The following is a 16,246-nucleotide window of genomic DNA, read 5'->3' as shown; positions in this document are numbered from 1 at the left end:
TTTTTTACTGCTCTGCATGTGTTCAAACAGAGTGTATATATTACAGCTACTTCAAAGAGTTCTGAAACTTTAGTAAGTTTTATAACATGAATCAATAGGAAATGCTAGACTTTGATGCTAGCTAGTTCATGGATACTGATAGGACGACAAAGATCAGGAATTGGTTGGCCAGACCAGGCTGCATCAGCTAAGATTTTGTTGACTGCTTGTGTAGGGTTAAACAAATCCCACCAGACATGAGTTGAAGCTTGATCACAGGCCATGTCCATGGAGATGCATCCTATCATGGCACCATTCAAACCAAGTCCGCAACACGCGCCCTTCACGTCTTCAAAACCTGTATAAAGAACACTTGGTATGATTGTTGTAAGATGCTGAACATTCAGAACAGGAAAATCTTCAGTGCAAAGCTATCAAGGGATGGAAAAACATACCATAAAGCCTTGGCTCGTTGATAATCTCCATCATTCCATTGTACACATCACAGAACACCATCTGAGCATCAGGAAATTCTGTATTGAGCTTATCTATTTGTTCGTCCAGCAATCTATTGTATTCGAAGATCATGTCATTGACATGTTCCACACAACCGGTTGCATTAGAATCTCCCGCTAATGACGTGCTATTCAACTCCCAGACCATACGAGGTGTGCATCCCAAAGGCAGGACTCCCAAACATATGATTTTCCTTGCATTAGCATTATAAAGATACCTCGCAGCATTCGCCATTTGGTTCACCAAAATGGTAGCAAAATATTGGGAACCGCGCTGCAGCGTGTGGTTGGAACTGGAAGAGTTATGGATGAATAGGTCAATGTAATCTTCTTTGCCAAAGGAGAGGAAAAAGATGGAGGATTTTGTAAGTTGAAGAGCTGTGTCCTCAGTCAGCTGCAGTTGCAACAGCTGCATAGTTTCAGAAACCTGGCGTAGTTGTTGGTTGAGAGACTGGTGACTGTAGCTTCCTTGATTCATGATTCTAGCTTGTGTTGACCCGAAGTTGAGACCACCAAGAACCTCCTCCAGAGATCCATTTTGACCATAAAATGGCCGGATTGATGTGAATCCAATCTTCTCAGCTGCAACAGAGTGACTCCGGTACATAAATTATTAGTATTGTTTGGATTATGGAGGTGGAACTGAGACCAGACCTCCTAAATAAGTTCTGTCTAAGGAAATATGGTTTCATTTCCCTCATAGGATTTGCTAGAATCATTAAGATAAGGTTTGTTTTATCTTGTAAAAGACACAGTTTTAGAATCTTACTATCTCATATATTTTGACTATTCATTGATTCTTATTCGAATGAGTTTGTGTGTGCATTTGTGCATTTTTATCGTCTATAGATGCAGCGTCTAGAGATGAGGGAAAAGAAAGATAAAAGAAAAGTACCAAGAAGTTGAGGAAGAAGGGTGGCATCAGAGCCGTTACATGGATACAAAGAGAGACGACCGTGAAGCAAAGGGTAGAACAGAGTGTTGTCTCCACAGTCAACCGAGGAATCCCCTAGCACATACAATGCTGATACATCTGAGGCGTTCTTCTCATTAGCAGGGGCATTTGGTTTGTTTGTGTGCTGCCCATGAACTGTGCTAAGAATGCCCATTACAGCAGCAACAACAATAATAAACATTCTCGTACTTTTCTGTTTCTCCGTTCAAATTGATTTCACCTTTGTTGTAAATAAGAACTGATTTGCTACTATAACTTGTTGGTGTTGAAACTAAATCATTCAAGTAGAGTAAGGGAACTTATTTGATCGGATTTTCTAGTGCAGCAAGGATTACACTAGAAAGTTGCAAACTAAGAAATTATGTTTTTTCTAAAAAGCTTTCCTATTTGATTATAGACGAAGGAAAATAACTTCATTCATAACACAATGTTGTCAAATGGAAAATTGTGCACTTTTCTCCCTTCTTGAAAGTCACATTTTTCCCATTTTTCAACAACCTTCGTCATCCAATTTATGTTTTCATCTCTCCTTTTTTTTTTCTATTTGCAGAAGGTTAAAACAAGAAAATAATCGGTAATAGTACTTTAAAAAAAGGTGAAAAAAAACCTTCTCGAAGTCCATTGCAATTTTGTCCAAAATTCAAAGTTTCCATAGGCATGGTCAATATTCTCGTAAATGTATCTTCTTTTCTAATTTCTAATTTGCACACCATGACTGCAAATTTTTATTAAAAATACGAATTTGATCTAGATTGGGAGAATAGAATTTGCCTAATCGGGTTTCCATTAAGAGTGGACAAGCCCACTCACTATTGTGGGTGAAATTTTGGTAAAGGTATATAATATATTTATCACATACCCTATTCCCTGAATAAAAAAATGGAACATGTATAATTGCATTCTCTTATCCTTCGTTACTGTATAACTTTATTTTAGAAGACGGTTGCAAATATTCCTGTCTATATGCTTGACACGATATGCCATATCATTGAAAATGTTAGCATAAAAAAATGGATTCAGAGAGTAATGATTATATCCATGAAAAAGCTTATCATCCACAAACATAAATGACTATGCCTGTGCAACTTCTTTCATCTATTTGTATATAAATCGAAGGTCGATACTAGCAAACAGACATAGAATTCAAATAGAAATACGGGTTAAGAACAATTCTAGAGAAGAGACTATCACTTTCAGGTACCATTGAGAAGTAGATGGAAGTGGTCTGATCTAATCACTACCTACATACACTAATAATATCATAGTAGTATAGATAAACATAAAATTGGTCAATTTACCTGCTTGAAACTAAAATATCGTATACATGAATTTTTGTGAAAAAAAAAATGGCAGTTGGTGCAAGTAAAGCAAATCAGATGACCATAGTCAGTCTCTATGTTTTAAGCTTTCCGCTGATCCCACGTTTATTGGGCCAGATACAAGCCACAGAATTCTTCTTGGCAGCAACTGAACATTGATCACTCCGACCACTTTTATTGCTGAGCTCTGTTTGGAGCTTCCGTCGCCTCATTCTGTTCTCTAATCGTATTCCTCTTAATGTGCGGACTCTGCGCTCAATTTCCAGAGCTTCAGTGAAATTCCATATCCTGATAACACCTTCTTCACCTCCACACACAATTCGATCAGCTCCTATACCCACAGAGAAAAGATTGATCTTAAATCCATGCAACATCCTCTGTGGAGGTTCAGCTACGTCTCCATCCAAATGCTTCACCTTTGAAACCCTCTTCCCCGGAGCTCGTTTGTTAGTCCTCAACAGGTTTCTCACATCAATAAGAGCTAGCTTGCCGTCACTTGATGCTGAAACAAGCCATGGAAATTCAAAGGCAAGGGAATACACAGCAGCCGAGTGAGGAACCCAGGTAGAAACATGCCAAGCTTTACAATCATAACCATTATTTACAATCTCATACATGTGAATTGCACCATCTTCACCTCCAGTAAAAAGAAAGTCCCCAGTGTGGCTCCGCGCCAAAGCATAAGTGTTACCAACATGAGCATTATGAACAATGGTCATCAAATCCCCACTACTAGTATCCCAAACATACACATCTGAACCTGATGTGCTGGCCACAGTTGTATCATGAGGGACAAGTGCCCAGACCCAGTCACTATGCCTCAGCACTGTGGTACACTTCATTGAAAGACGGTCCCAAACTCGAACAGTAGTGTCCCACGAACCACTGTAAATCCTTGTCAAATCTAAAGCAAGGGAAGTTATAGGACCTTCGTGTCCCCAAAGTCGAACCTCAGTGTTTTGATTTTGTGAGGCTCTAAGCTCAAACAGGTGAGGAAGTCCTTCTACAGCCCTCCAACAATGAATAAATCCATCAGTGCCGCCAGCAACCAATAGTTTTCTATCCGCTGCAACTGCTCTAATGGTGCAGCCAAGGGGTTTTGATGAAGCAATCGACAACCCATTCTCCATGTCCCACATTCTCACAACAGAATCATACCCAGAGGTAAATATGAGCTTCGAAGAAGCCAATAGGAAAATAGTTCTAATTGCCTCAGTGTGGCCATACAACACTTCCATACTATACCGTCCCATAAAAGTCTTACTCCTAAACTCCCTTTCCATGAAAATTTCCTTCCATGACTTGTCATCATCCACAACCAAGGAGGTTGTTGGAAGCCCCCATCTTTCACAATAGAATTGCTTCCAAGCATGGTGCTCGAATGCAACTCTTTGAAAAATCGTCGAGACACACGAAACAATGCCCAGATCTTTGGGGTCAAGGCAATTCAGAATCTCGGATATTAATGCCGGAGGAAGGTCAGTGATGGACAAACCACAATCTAAAGCCACATCACCGGGAATTGATGATTGGCTCAAAGCTTTGATTCCCTTCTTAGAATTAATCTTGGATGCTCCCTTAAGCTTCACACCCTTCCCAGGTTTGCTATCTGGAAAAAGATTTTTGGTTGCTACTCCTTCGGTTAAGGATTTGGAACTAATCTGATTAGGTTCAATTGTGTCTATGCCTGGATTTGCTACAAATTGTGTCAAATTTTGAGAAACCTCAGTCCTATTTGGGCACTCAAATGCCATAAAAAATGTGGATTCTACTCTATGAATTAAAAGGGTTGAAAGATCAAACCCCCGCGACGTAACAGACACAAAAATCCGAAATCGAAAAGAAGAAAAATACTAAATCGAGAACCCTAAAGTTACCCTAAGATGAATCGGTGACCAAATTATGGTTAGAAGAATCCTAATTTTGAAAAAATAATTGGGAAAAAAATAAGAATGATTGAATGGAGGAAAAAGGGTGTAAAGGATAAAAGCAAAGGAAAGGAATACCTTGAGAAGAGTGGTGAAGCAAAGTGAGAGAAGAGATTGAGATAAGGAAATGTAATTAGGATTAGGGTTTGTGTGGTTAAGTCTGCGACGACGACAAAGAATGAAGATGAGATCCACAGGTTGGATCGGAGAAAAGGAATATCCAACACAATATTATTATAAAAATAAAATTAATGCTTAAGAGTAATAAAAAAAATGTAATATACAGGTTTTAATATATTGTTCCTAAAAAATTATTTTTTATTTTTTGATCTCCAAATTTAAATTTTTCTTTACATAGACTTTTTCCATTCAATTTTTTATAACATGACTAAAACACTTTCCCTTTTCCCTCATGTAAACAGGGTGTAACATGGAATCTAGGTGGCTGCATGCGGGAAAGAGAAGACTTGAAATATAAATAAATACCAAAACTTTACATGCCAAAAAAATTGAAATAGTAAATATTAAAGACTAAAAAGAACGAAAACGAAATAAATAGATTCAAAAAGAATAAAGCTTAATACATATATACACTTGTAATATAACTAAACTAAAAACTAATCTTTAAAAAAAATCATCACTTTAATAATTTATATAATTTCCCGCATGTCTTGTTTCAAAAAATATTAAAGAAAAATAATATTAATAAACTCATCTCTCATATTTACAAAGGTATCAAATTCTTATCTTATTAATTTCTTATCTTGTTAGTGCAGAATTTTAGATCATCATCATATTAGATCGATCGTTGAGGAATCGATCTAAAAGAACAGACAATGACAATTTAAAAAAAAACATGAATTACTGGTAATGCATAGAGCATACCAGTAAAAATAACATGAATTACTTTAGATTGGTGCATAAAGATAACATGAACCGTGTTGAATAATTAAATTATATAATATATATTATATTGATTACAATTTATATCACCTATGGTGCATATAGCAATTATTTACCTAAAACAACAATTTTTAATTAATTCGTATCTTTGACTTATTTTTGTATCCATGAACGTTTTGTTTTTCACAACTGCATCATCATCAGATCTAATTTTGGTACATTGTATTCATATAAAACATAATATGATATTTTTTTCTTTATCTCGATCGATTATATTATTACAATGCATTTGATTTTCTTTCTCATTTATATACATTTGTTGCATTAATTAAAAAATAAAAAAATGCTACTCACTTATTTTGATGAGCACTTGTTTTGCAGCGAAACATAAGATCCTATTTTGGCTCCTTCCGTTACGTTTTTTTTTTCTCTCTCTCACACACAATAACTCATCGCTACAAAACAAAACTACGTAGCCCTTTCTCAATAACTCCACACACAATGTCCGGCGACGAAGCCACCACTCCCCCCACCGCAGCCAAACCTTCCGCCACCGCAGCCGACTCCCCGGCAAAACTCCAAACCGCTGTCGAAGCCCTCTCCTCCATCGTCCCCTCTCTCTCCAAGCTCACCCCCGCCTCTCTCCTCACCAGCCCCGACCTCTACCCCAAAATCTCCGCCCTCCTACGCCAGCCCAACTCCGGCGCCGGCGACAACAACCTCTGCCGCTGGCTCTACGACACGTTCCAGTGTGGCGTCATTGACCTCCAGCTCCTTGTTCTCCGCTTCATCCCCATCATCGCCGGCATCTACCTCTCACGCGTCGCCGACCGGAAACCCCAAGCGGGCTTCGAAGCCGTCCTCCTGGCCCTCTACGCGCACGAAACAACCTCACGCGCCGGGAAGCCCGTGTCCATAACAATCCCCGACCTCAGCCAATCCAGCGTGTACCACGAGGGCAGCGCTAAAACCTCCGGCAAAGGCCCCAGCACCCCCAACTCCGGCGGCACCGAGCCCGAAACCGCCGTGGTGTCCCCCACGCTGGAGCCCCACGGCACCGTGCGGTCGACACGGCGAGCCCGCATCGTGGGCGTGGCGCTGGAACTCTTCTACACGAAGATCGGGCAGATGCCAGTCTCTTCAAAAATCGATTTTTGCGAGTTCTGCAAGGTGTGGGCAGGGCAAGATGGTGAAATGTATAAGCAGTTCGAAGAGGGTGGAGAGAAGGATGAGGATGAAGAAGAAGAAGGAAAGAGAAAGGAATTAGAAGCGGTTAGTTCTGAGGTGGTGGTTGAAAAGAAGGCGAAGGTTGAGGGTAGGGTTCCTCTGTGTTGGGAATTGTTACAACCTGTGATGAGGATTCTGGGACACTGTTTGTTGGGTCCTAACAACAACAGAGAGGTTGAGCTTTTTGATAAGGCTAATGAAGCATGCAGGTGTTTGTTTTCGAGGAGCATGCATGATGTTAACCCTAAAGCTATTCTTCCCATGAGGAGTCTCATGAGACTCTCCAAAACTGTTATGCCCAACAACAACAACGTTGATCCCACTGACCTACCTTTCTCTGATGTTATTTCTCTCTGAAAAATCATTTTTTTTCATTCCCATTCTCAAACCACGTTCATTCTGTAGTTTCTGTTCTTATCTCACTCTCTTTCTTTACCCAGAAAACATATATCAACATTCATCCTATTTTTGTCACCACCAGAAAAATTAATAATAAGTTTGAAAGGACTTTTAGTTTTTATATTTGTAATCTTTATTTAAATTTTTCCTTTATTTATTTTGAGAGTTAAATATGATTTTGTCCTTCAAATTTTAAGTGAGATTTAAAATTAACCTCTCTTCAAAAATTTTGACCAATTTAATATTTTATATTTGAAAATGTATAAATTTATCATAAAATGTGTTTGAAATGTCAAATAAATTTAACAAGGGTTAAATATGTTTTTGATCCCTCAAATTTTAGTAAATTTTGGAATTAGTCACTCATCAAAACTTTATACCAATTTAGTCCTTCATCTTTCAAAATGCGTGAATTTAGTCATTTTAACAAAATTTTGTTAAGTTTATTTGACGTTTCAAGCGCATTTCATGATAATATTTAAGTTAACATTGAAACAAAAATGTGTCAAACAGTGTAAATAATTTAAATACTATCATGAAATGTGCTTGAAACGTAAAAAAAAAAAAAACTTAACAAAATTTGGTTAAAATGACTAAATTTACGCATTTTGAAAGATGAAGGACTAAATTGGTCAAAAGTTTTGATGAGAGACTAATTCTAATTTTCGCTAAAACTTAAGGGATCAAAAACATATTTAACCCATTTAACAAAATTTGATAAAAAAATTAAATTCACATATTTCTAAAAATAAAAATTTAAATTGATATAAAATTTTGAAGAGGAAATAATTCTGATTTATTTTATAAGTATTATCTCTTCAACAATTTTAACTTTTGTTACGTATATATTATATGCTGTATATGTTTATTGTAATAAACATCATTGACGCTGATCAAACTATCTTTGAAAAAATTATATATATAAAAAAAAATATAAATATCAATGAATCTTTTTAGAAAATATAGTATATCCTACAATGAATGATTACTACAACAAAAAAAATGCTATTAAGTTAAAATCATATAATTAAATCAAATCATGTTAATTTTGCAAAATCATTAAAAAAAGTGTGATATATTAGGTTACAAATAATATAACTGAATATTTTTAGTAATTTTGATAGGGACGTTTTGTAATTACATGAATTTCGTCTAATTTTATTATCGTGGTGATTTACGTGTTAATTTTGGCGTTAACATATATCTTAAAAGATCGTATATTCAATTTAAAAATAAAGTTATATAATCAGCGTCAGGTATTTTATATGTTGATTGTGGAAAATACTGAAATTATTGTAGATGGAGAAATCAATTTTAAGGAAGTTCAATTCCATAGATATTAAATACTTATTTAACGCGTAAATTAATTGTCTCTAACTATAAAAATATATATAAAAAATGAATATAATTATATTGAAATAAGTAAATGAAATTTTTTGTAGCCATGGTATTTAATATAAAAATTATACTATTTTGAAAATGTAACAACACATTTATATCTATATATAATCAGTTTCTATTTTTGTTTGAATTTTAAAGGAAATTAAAAAGAATAATAAAATATATACATAAATGGTGGAATTTATAAAATATGCAATATGGTTAACTATTTAGAAATTTATTTAATAGGAAAGTTATAATTAAAATAAATAAACTTATGATAGAGTTATGCTATCATATGAGAGTATACTGTTAATAAATATTTATTTTTTCTAAAGTGTATTAAAAGGAAGGATTAATTGTAGTTTTATTATCTTTATTTTTGTAAAATTTATTATGTTTCTTATTTTTCTTATTTTTTAACCCTTTAATAGAAAAGATATGGAGTTACAAAGTGGTGCTACCTTTTCATTTCTGGAAAAAGATCGTGAGTATTATATGTATTTCTTAATGTTATCATGCTATCTTCTAATAATAAAAACTGTACGAATAGTTTAATTGAAAATTTAATAAAATATGAATAGTTAAAACTAAGGTTTTTTTTACTAAATTAGTTTAAATTTTTAACAAAATACCAATATAGACATATTTTTAAAATATTATCTAAATAGGTAAAAAATTGTGTTTATTAAACACGATTTCAAAACATTAGAAGTAATGAAATCGTGTTCCATGAGTACGGTTTTAATATATTATATAATTTTTTTTCTAAATATATAATTTTATATATTTTGTATTTTATATAAACATATTTTCTAATTTAAAGTGTTTTTTAATAATATAGATGATAGTTTTTCAAAATTTTCTTATATTTTCTTAAGTTTTTATACCATCATATATCAATTATATATTCTTTATTTTGAGATATTTATTAATAATTTAATTAATGAACCAAAAATAATGTTTTTATTTCTTATATGAATATATTATTTTCCTTTTGAGATGTGTACATAAGTTTATTATTAAAATTTATTTATTTAAATAAATAAATATGTATATTTTTAATTTTAATTTACTTATAAAATTATTAAAAAAATATTATTATATAGTTTTATTTATATATAAAATTATTTATCAAATTATTCAAAAATCAAAATTTAAAATTTATATTATTGAAATTATGTAGTAATATTTTTTTATTTAATCGTATTAATAAATTAAAACTAAAATTACATGTATTTATTTGTTAAAAAAATTCGTAAACATTTAAAAACAAAATTATCAAAAAATTTCAAAATAAAAAATATTTTCACATAAAATAAAAAGAAAAAGAAAATATTTTAAAGATTAGAAGAAATAAAAAACATTATTTTTAACTCTTTAATTAAATTATTAGCAAATATTTCAAACTAAAGAATATATAAAAGAAGTATATTATGGTATAAAATTTTAAGAAAATATATTTTTTTTGAAAAATGTATTGAAAAAATAGTTTAAGAATAAAAGATTAGTTCATATAAAATTAAAAAAAAAACATAAAACTATAAACTTTAAAACAGAAATGAAGTATAAAATATAAAAATAAGTAAATTATAAACTTTAAAAAAGAAATGAATTATAAAATATAAAAGCAAGAAATCTTGTGCTGTTAAGATTTCTATAAGTTAAAATGAAAAATGCATAAAATTGTATCTTTAGAAAACAGTTATAATATAATATACTAGAAACCGTAAAACGATTTTATTATTGTTTTTGTTTTGAAAACGTGTTTATTAAACACAACTTTACTCATAGATAATATTTAAAAAATATGCCGAATTTTTTTGTTAAAAAATTACACTAATCTGATAAAAAATTCCGTAAACTAAAGAATGAATAATATGTTAAAAAATTTTAAGGATATAAATTATTGAAAATTAAAAAATGAAAAACTTAAATTTTTAAAAGGAAAAAAAATAAATTTTGAAAAATATAGAGTGAAAAATTATAATTAAGCCTGAATACAATCAAAAAAATGGACGGTGGAAAGATTACGTGGAGCCTGATCGATGGATGGTGCACAGTGCACTCAAGAAATCTCACCACAAAAAACAGAAAAATAAAGGAAGTTACAGTTTTAAATGAATTTCGGCCTAAGCTAACAATAACCGTGGGATTTAGATCAACGGTAAATATGACGTGTGCACTCATATCTAACATATGCAACGCTACATCCACCCACTCTCACGCTCCTTCCTCCTCCGTCCCTGCAACCGCCCCGGAGCTGCTTTGCCACAAACCCTACCTCTTGCCAGAACGCAGCCGTTTCGTTTTCTCGTTTCCTCGCCGTTTGTGAGTTTCTGCGATTCTTCAACCCGATAAGGAGCACTGAAATTATTGACTGGCTTTATTAGCGCCATACTCAATATTCATCGCTGTAAGCTAGGACTTCCTATCTCTGTTTAATTTTTATAATGAATTATTTAATTATTTAATAGTTACTACTTTTATTGAATTTTGTTTTTCTGTGAATTTGACTGAATGTATTGCTATTCCTTTGATTACTTCATCTCTAGGTATGCATTTTGATATATCTGTGATAACTAATTGTAATAATTAATTGAATGTTGAAATTGCTTGTTGTAGTTAAGATGTTTAGCTCAAACCTATCTGACAATAAACCTTTGTTGCATTGGCATTGTTTTTGGCTATACCAAATATCTGATAATGCCTGTCAATTTTGAATTATTATCTACACTCTGTGACAGGACTGACTCTTTATTCGTCTCACATTGTACCATTGTACGACCTTAATTTGGTAAATGACAACAATTTTCTTTAAAGTTGAAGAAGTTCATTTTTTTTTTCATCCTTTCTGTGGTTGGTTTCTTTGTTTTGCAACTAGAAGCATTTTTATTTTGGATTTACTTGTTGCATAGGCAATTTAAGGCAACGTATCGTTCTATTTAATAGGATTAAAGCATGCAACTTTTGCTACATACAAATGATAAACACGGGAGAAGGAAGTGACCATCAAGCTATGACAGATGATGGGAATGTTGAACATATTGGAGGAGGTGGAGTTAATAAGGCTGAAAATAACTCTATCTCTCATGTTGAGGTTGGGGCATCTGAGCCATATGTGGGTAGGGAGTTTGTTTCTGAAGATGCTGCAAAGACTTTCTATAGTGAGTATGCCAGACGAGTGGGTTTCAGCTGCAAAGCTGCACAGGGTCGTTCCAAAGCCGATGGGGAGAATATGTACTGTGAGTTTTTCTGTGGCAGGGAGGATTTGAAAAGAAAGCCTGCTGACAGTTGTAATGCAATGATTAGGATTGAGAAGAGGGACCAAAATAAGTGGGTTGTTACACAATTTGTAAAGGAACATAGCCATTCCATGGCAAGCCTTAGTAAGGTGCATAGTATTAGGCCTCGCAAGCACTTTTCTAGTGTGGGAAGAACTATGCCTGAAACTTACCAAGGAGTGGGGCTTGTTCCAAGCGGTGTGATGTATGTATCTATGGATAAGAATTGCATTCCCACTAAGAATATTCACGGGATTAGGAATATTCCCGCAGTTGCTACTATTGCTGAAACAGTTCACCCGGTTAAAAGTCCGTCAATGATGAATTATGCTGTTAGGCCACCTATTCAAAAGAGGACGTTAGGGAGGGATGCTCACAACCTGCTGGAGTACTTTAAGAAAATGCAAGCTGAGAACCCTGGTTTCTTCTATGCAATACAACTTGATGATGATAATCATATGTCTAATGTGTTTTGGGCAGATGCGAGATCAAGGACTGCTTATGGTCATTTTGGTGATACAGTTACTATGGACACAACTTACAGAATAAATCAATATAGAGTGCCCTTTGCTCTGTTCACCGGGGTAAACCATCACGGTCAGATGATTTTGTTTGGTTGTGCACTCCTCTTGGATGATTCTGAGGCTTCTTTTATCTGGCTCTTCAAGACATTTTTGACAGCAATGAATGACCGTTACCCTGTCTCTATCACTACTGATCAAGACAGAGCTATACAAACAGCAATTTCACAAATTTTTCCTCAAACACGGCACTGTATAAGCAAATGGCATGTCTTGCGAGAAGGCCATGAGAAGTTGGCCTATGTATGCAACATGCATCCAAATTTTCAGATTGAACTATATAATTGTATTAATCTGACAGAAACAGTTGAGGAGTTTGATTCATCGTGGAATTTTATCATGAATAAATATGATCTCACAAAAAATGATTGGCTTCAGTCATTGTACAATGCTCGTGCGCAATGGGTTCCAGCATATTTCCGTGATTCATTTTTTGCAGTAATATCTCCTAATCACGGAATTGATGGTTCTTTTTTTTATGGTTTTGCCAACCATCAGGCGACATTGCCAGTGTTCTTTAGGCAGTACGAACAAGCTTTAGAGAGCTGGTTTGAAAAAGAATTAGAAACAGATTATGAGACAATTTGCACCACCCCTGTCCCGAGGACACCTTCCCCAATGGAGAAGCAGGCTGCTAATCTCTATACTCGGAAAATATTTTCAAAGTTTCAAGAAGAGCTAGTGGAAACCTTTGCTTATACAGCCAACAGAATTGAAGAAGATGGAGAAAGTAGCATATTCAGGGTTGCAAAATTTGACGATGACCAAAAGGCTTATGTTGTCACGTTAAACCTCTCTGAGTTGAGAGCTAACTGTAGTTGCCAAATGTTTGAGTATTCAGGCATTCTATGTAGACATGTTCTAACTGTTTTTACTGTGACTAATGTACTTACATTGCCATCTCATTATATTTTAAAACGGTGGACAAAAAATGCAAAAATCAGTGCTGGGTCAGTTGAACATGCTAGTGAATCGCATGTACATGAGTCTTTGGCATCACGATATAGCAATCTTTGTTGGGAAGCCATCAAATATGCTGAAGAGGGGGCAATGACTGTGGAAACACATGATACTGCAATCGGTGCTCTTCGAGAAAGTGCAAAGAAGATTTCTTTCATGAAGAGAAGTGTTGCCAAAGTTTCCCCACCCAGTCATCCCGTCAGTGGGATTGCTTATGATGACAGAAAATCCCCTACTTCAACAGCAGATACAAACCCTCTTTTGTGGCCACAGCAGGATGAATTAACAAAGAGGTTTAATCTTAATGATGCTAGTACTCCTGTTCAATCAGTTGCTGATCTAAATTTACCACGAATGACCCCAATGTCTCTTCAGCGAGATGATGGTACACCTGAAAACATGGTATGTGAAGGAGAACCTCTTCCCCATTTTTTATATGACATATTTGTGGGATTGGAATTGGACCACATTCCAATAAATTGGTCCTTGTGTTCTATTCTGTAGGTGGTTTATCCCTGTCTGAAATCATTGACATGGGTAATGGAGAACAAGACCTCAACACCAGGGAATAGAGTGGCTGTTATCAATCTTAAGGTGTGCTGGTAATTATATGAATGATGAAAACCTGGTAGTAATACTCATGATTTAGTTTAAAGTTGGTTTAGATACCTGTGCTTTTGCATGAGAATTTTCCGAGACTCAAATAACCTTTTGTCCCTTTATGGGTATAAATGTCTTCTGTAATACTTGATCGTGACAGGTTATCCTGCTTTTATCCTCTTGCATAGTTCTAAAAAATAGTGAAAATGTGATCCTAAGTCCTTTAAGCATATTTCAAATGCAGTTGCAAGATTATAGCCGGAATCCATCAACAGAATCGGAAGTTAAGTTTAATCTCTCGAAAGTTACTTTGGAACCGTTATTTAACCACATGGTCAACATCAGAGATCAACTTTCTGCACCAACTAGGAAGTTTGCTGTATTAAATTTAAAGGTGTGTGATTTTGTTCCTTTTGACTTAACTTTCTCAAATAGGCCCTGTCCTTATGCTTTGTTGCTTTAGTATTAGTACTAGAAAAGCAGGGATTGATGCTGCTTTGCATTTTCATATTAAATTTCCTTGAAGAACTTCTCTTCTTACCGAGTGGATGTAAATGGAAGTGGTAGAATATATATTTTGATTTAAATTTATAAGGTTAGATTTTATGTAAGGAGCACAAACTATTAATTAGGTTACTAAGGAAGAAAATTTTAATTATTTCGATTGGCAATTTCAGAGGCTGGTTGTATAAGTGAATGACATTGATTATTTGGGAAATTGTTTAGGTATGAGAATATTCATATCGGTTATTAAAGAAAGCAGACATCATGCAGTTGAAAATATAGCTTTGTATGAATGATATGATGCTGTTAAGGTAGATAACTTGTAATATAATGTTACGACAATATACTTGATTTTTGATTAAAATCTTATAATTGATCTTTACCGAATTCAATTTAAGATATGAAGAGCATAAATATGGATAAATACTTAGCTTCATTCCTTTGTATCTCGAGACTGAACAGGAGTTGATATTCTAACTTGGAGGCCATATTTTGTATGCAAAGAGCATATATACTGAGTAATGATTGTGTTTAATGAATATTTCAAGCATTTTTCGTCGATTTGGGTGAAATCATTGTGGAAATGATGATACATCTATACATTGATCGGTCATGTCTATATAAAAGGGTGTGTATTTGTTTTTTTCTTTATTTTTCCCCTTACCGGCTTGTCTTGCCCCCTTCCGATCCGATAACGTATAGAAGAGAAGAGAGATAAACAGAACAAAAGTCAAGAATAATTATTTTCATTAATTGTATTATTCTTACTTTATGGGGGGTTTTGTGGGGTTGATGCATCTTTCCTGCTTGTTTAAGATGTTATCGTATAGAAATCCCACTTTCTGAAAATGTTCCTTTGATTTTTGATCTGTGTATTTCGACAAACTTTTAGATTGTTGAAATTCTTTTAACTGTTTCAGCTTCCAGTTGCCGATACAAATACTGGTGTGTGTGAAGTCAAATTTCAGGTGTCCAAGGAAACATTAGTTGCTGTACTACGATCAATGGACTATATACGTGAGCAACTATCGGTTCCTGTAAGTTGTTTATTGTTACCTGAACAAGTGCTACCTGATGTATCAATGTGTTTTTAATAGTATGGTATCAACCATCCAACTTTAATTATCAATCTGGAAACTAAGGATCTAATTTTTATTATCACACTTGGGTGCTTTTTTGTGTACGTAATGTTAATTTGTAGGCTAAAATTTGGCAGGGCGATGCACAGCCAGAAGCTGCTATATCGAAAAGACCTCGGAAGTGAAGCAGCGAATTTTTGTTTCATACCCAGATAGGTTCGTGACTATTAATCTTGATGGCCACATTGTGAACAGTGAATACAAAAATGGCTTTTAGAAAAGTAGTGTAGTAAAGTCTCTTTCCTTTTTCCTATTTTGCGCGTGTTAAGTTTGTTGTCTAGGATATTTATTTGTACATGTAGCATATCATAGGCAGCATAGTTACTTTAAAGGAACCGTTTGGAAGATCCTTATCTCTTCACTGGGGTGGAGTGGAGGAGCATTCTCCAAACGAATAACGAGTTGAAGTGGATTTAGGAATTTGGAACTGGAAAAAAAAAAAAGGTAAACAAAAGCAGGAATGGAAAAAATATATTAGTTTGGTGACGAAATTACCGTATGAATCCTTTTTTTTTTTTTCACAGAAAGTAATAATAATTATAGTAGTTCTTTAGTTTGTCAAAGAAACTTTGG

General features: G+C 34.2%; 4 protein-coding genes across 6 annotated transcripts; 2 read left to right on the top strand and 2 right to left on the bottom strand.

Moving 5' to 3' along the window:
• Positions 1 to 399: 399 nt before the first annotated feature.
• Positions 400 to 1,160, bottom strand: LOC114195154 (GDSL esterase/lipase At1g71250-like). Its single transcript, XM_028085545.1, has one exon. The coding sequence runs from the start codon at positions 1,099 to 1,101 to the stop codon at positions 400 to 402; it is 702 nt and encodes a 233-aa protein (XP_027941346.1). The 5' UTR covers positions 1,102 to 1,160.
• A 1,362-nt stretch (positions 1,161 to 2,522) lies between these two features.
• On the bottom strand, positions 2,523 to 4,917 carry LOC114194632 (F-box/WD-40 repeat-containing protein At5g21040). Its single transcript, XM_028084980.1, has one exon. It carries the CDS (start codon positions 4,520 to 4,522, stop codon positions 2,843 to 2,845), a length of 1,680 nt encoding a protein of 559 aa, XP_027940781.1. The 5' UTR covers positions 4,523 to 4,917; the 3' UTR covers positions 2,523 to 2,842.
• A 1,097-nt stretch (positions 4,918 to 6,014) lies between these two features.
• Positions 6,015 to 7,275, top strand: LOC114195678. The gene has a single exon (XM_028086225.1). The coding sequence runs from the start codon at positions 6,101 to 6,103 to the stop codon at positions 7,181 to 7,183; it is 1,083 nt and encodes a 360-aa protein (XP_027942026.1). The 5' UTR covers positions 6,015 to 6,100; the 3' UTR covers positions 7,184 to 7,275.
• Positions 7,276 to 10,763: 3,488 nt separating this feature from the next.
• LOC114194196 (protein FAR1-RELATED SEQUENCE 3-like) lies at positions 10,764 to 16,143 on the top strand. 3 transcript variants are annotated; one of them, XM_028084303.1, is made up of 7 exons: positions 10,767 to 11,021; positions 11,353 to 11,402; positions 11,558 to 13,832; positions 13,935 to 14,024; positions 14,275 to 14,424; positions 15,455 to 15,571; positions 15,751 to 16,143. In XM_028084303.1, exons 3-7 carry the CDS (start codon positions 11,589 to 11,591, stop codon positions 15,796 to 15,798), a joined length of 2,649 nt encoding a protein of 882 aa, XP_027940104.1. In that variant the 5' UTR covers positions 10,767 to 11,021; positions 11,353 to 11,402; positions 11,558 to 11,588; the 3' UTR covers positions 15,799 to 16,143. The 3 variants fall into 3 exon arrangements, 2 of the variants coding, with proteins under 2 accessions (XP_027940104.1, XP_027940103.1); XR_003606351.1 differs by lacking the exon at positions 11,353 to 11,402 and having other exon boundaries at positions 10,764 to 11,021; positions 13,935 to 14,032; XM_028084302.1 differs by lacking the exon at positions 11,353 to 11,402 and having other exon boundaries at positions 10,768 to 11,021.
• The last annotated feature ends 103 nt before the right edge of the window (positions 16,144 to 16,246 follow it).

Source organism: Vigna unguiculata, chromosome 8 (assembly GCF_004118075.2).
Source record: "Vigna unguiculata cultivar IT97K-499-35 chromosome 8, ASM411807v1, whole genome shotgun sequence".
Taxonomy (NCBI): domain Eukaryota; kingdom Viridiplantae; phylum Streptophyta; class Magnoliopsida; order Fabales; family Fabaceae; genus Vigna; species Vigna unguiculata.
Note: the sequence above shows the minus strand (reverse complement) of the source record. Positions and strands in the feature narration are given on the sequence as shown.

What these genes read in the sequence shown, in the direction of transcription:
- LOC114194196 (XM_028084303.1), top strand. Translation starts at nt 11,589, where the DNA reads ATGATAAACACGGGAGAAGGAAGTGACCATCAAGCTATGACAGATGAT. An exon ending in TGGCTGTTATCAATCTTAAG is followed by an intron (nt 14,025 to 14,274) that starts GTGTGCTGGTAA and finishes TTTCAAATGCAG; the next exon opens with TTGCAAGATTATAGCCGGAA. An exon ending in GTGAGCAACTATCGGTTCCT is followed by an intron (nt 15,572 to 15,750) that starts GTAAGTTGTTTA and finishes AAAATTTGGCAG; the next exon opens with GGCGATGCACAGCCAGAAGC.
- LOC114195678 (XM_028086225.1), top strand. Translation starts at nt 6,101, where the DNA reads ATGTCCGGCGACGAAGCCACCACTCCCCCCACCGCAGCCAAACCTTCC.
- LOC114194632 (XM_028084980.1), bottom strand. Translation starts at nt 4,522, where the DNA reads ATGGCATTTGAGTGCCCAAATAGGACTGAGGTTTCTCAAAATTTGACA.
- LOC114195154 (XM_028085545.1), bottom strand. Translation starts at nt 1,101, where the DNA reads ATGTACCGGAGTCACTCTGTTGCAGCTGAGAAGATTGGATTCACATCA.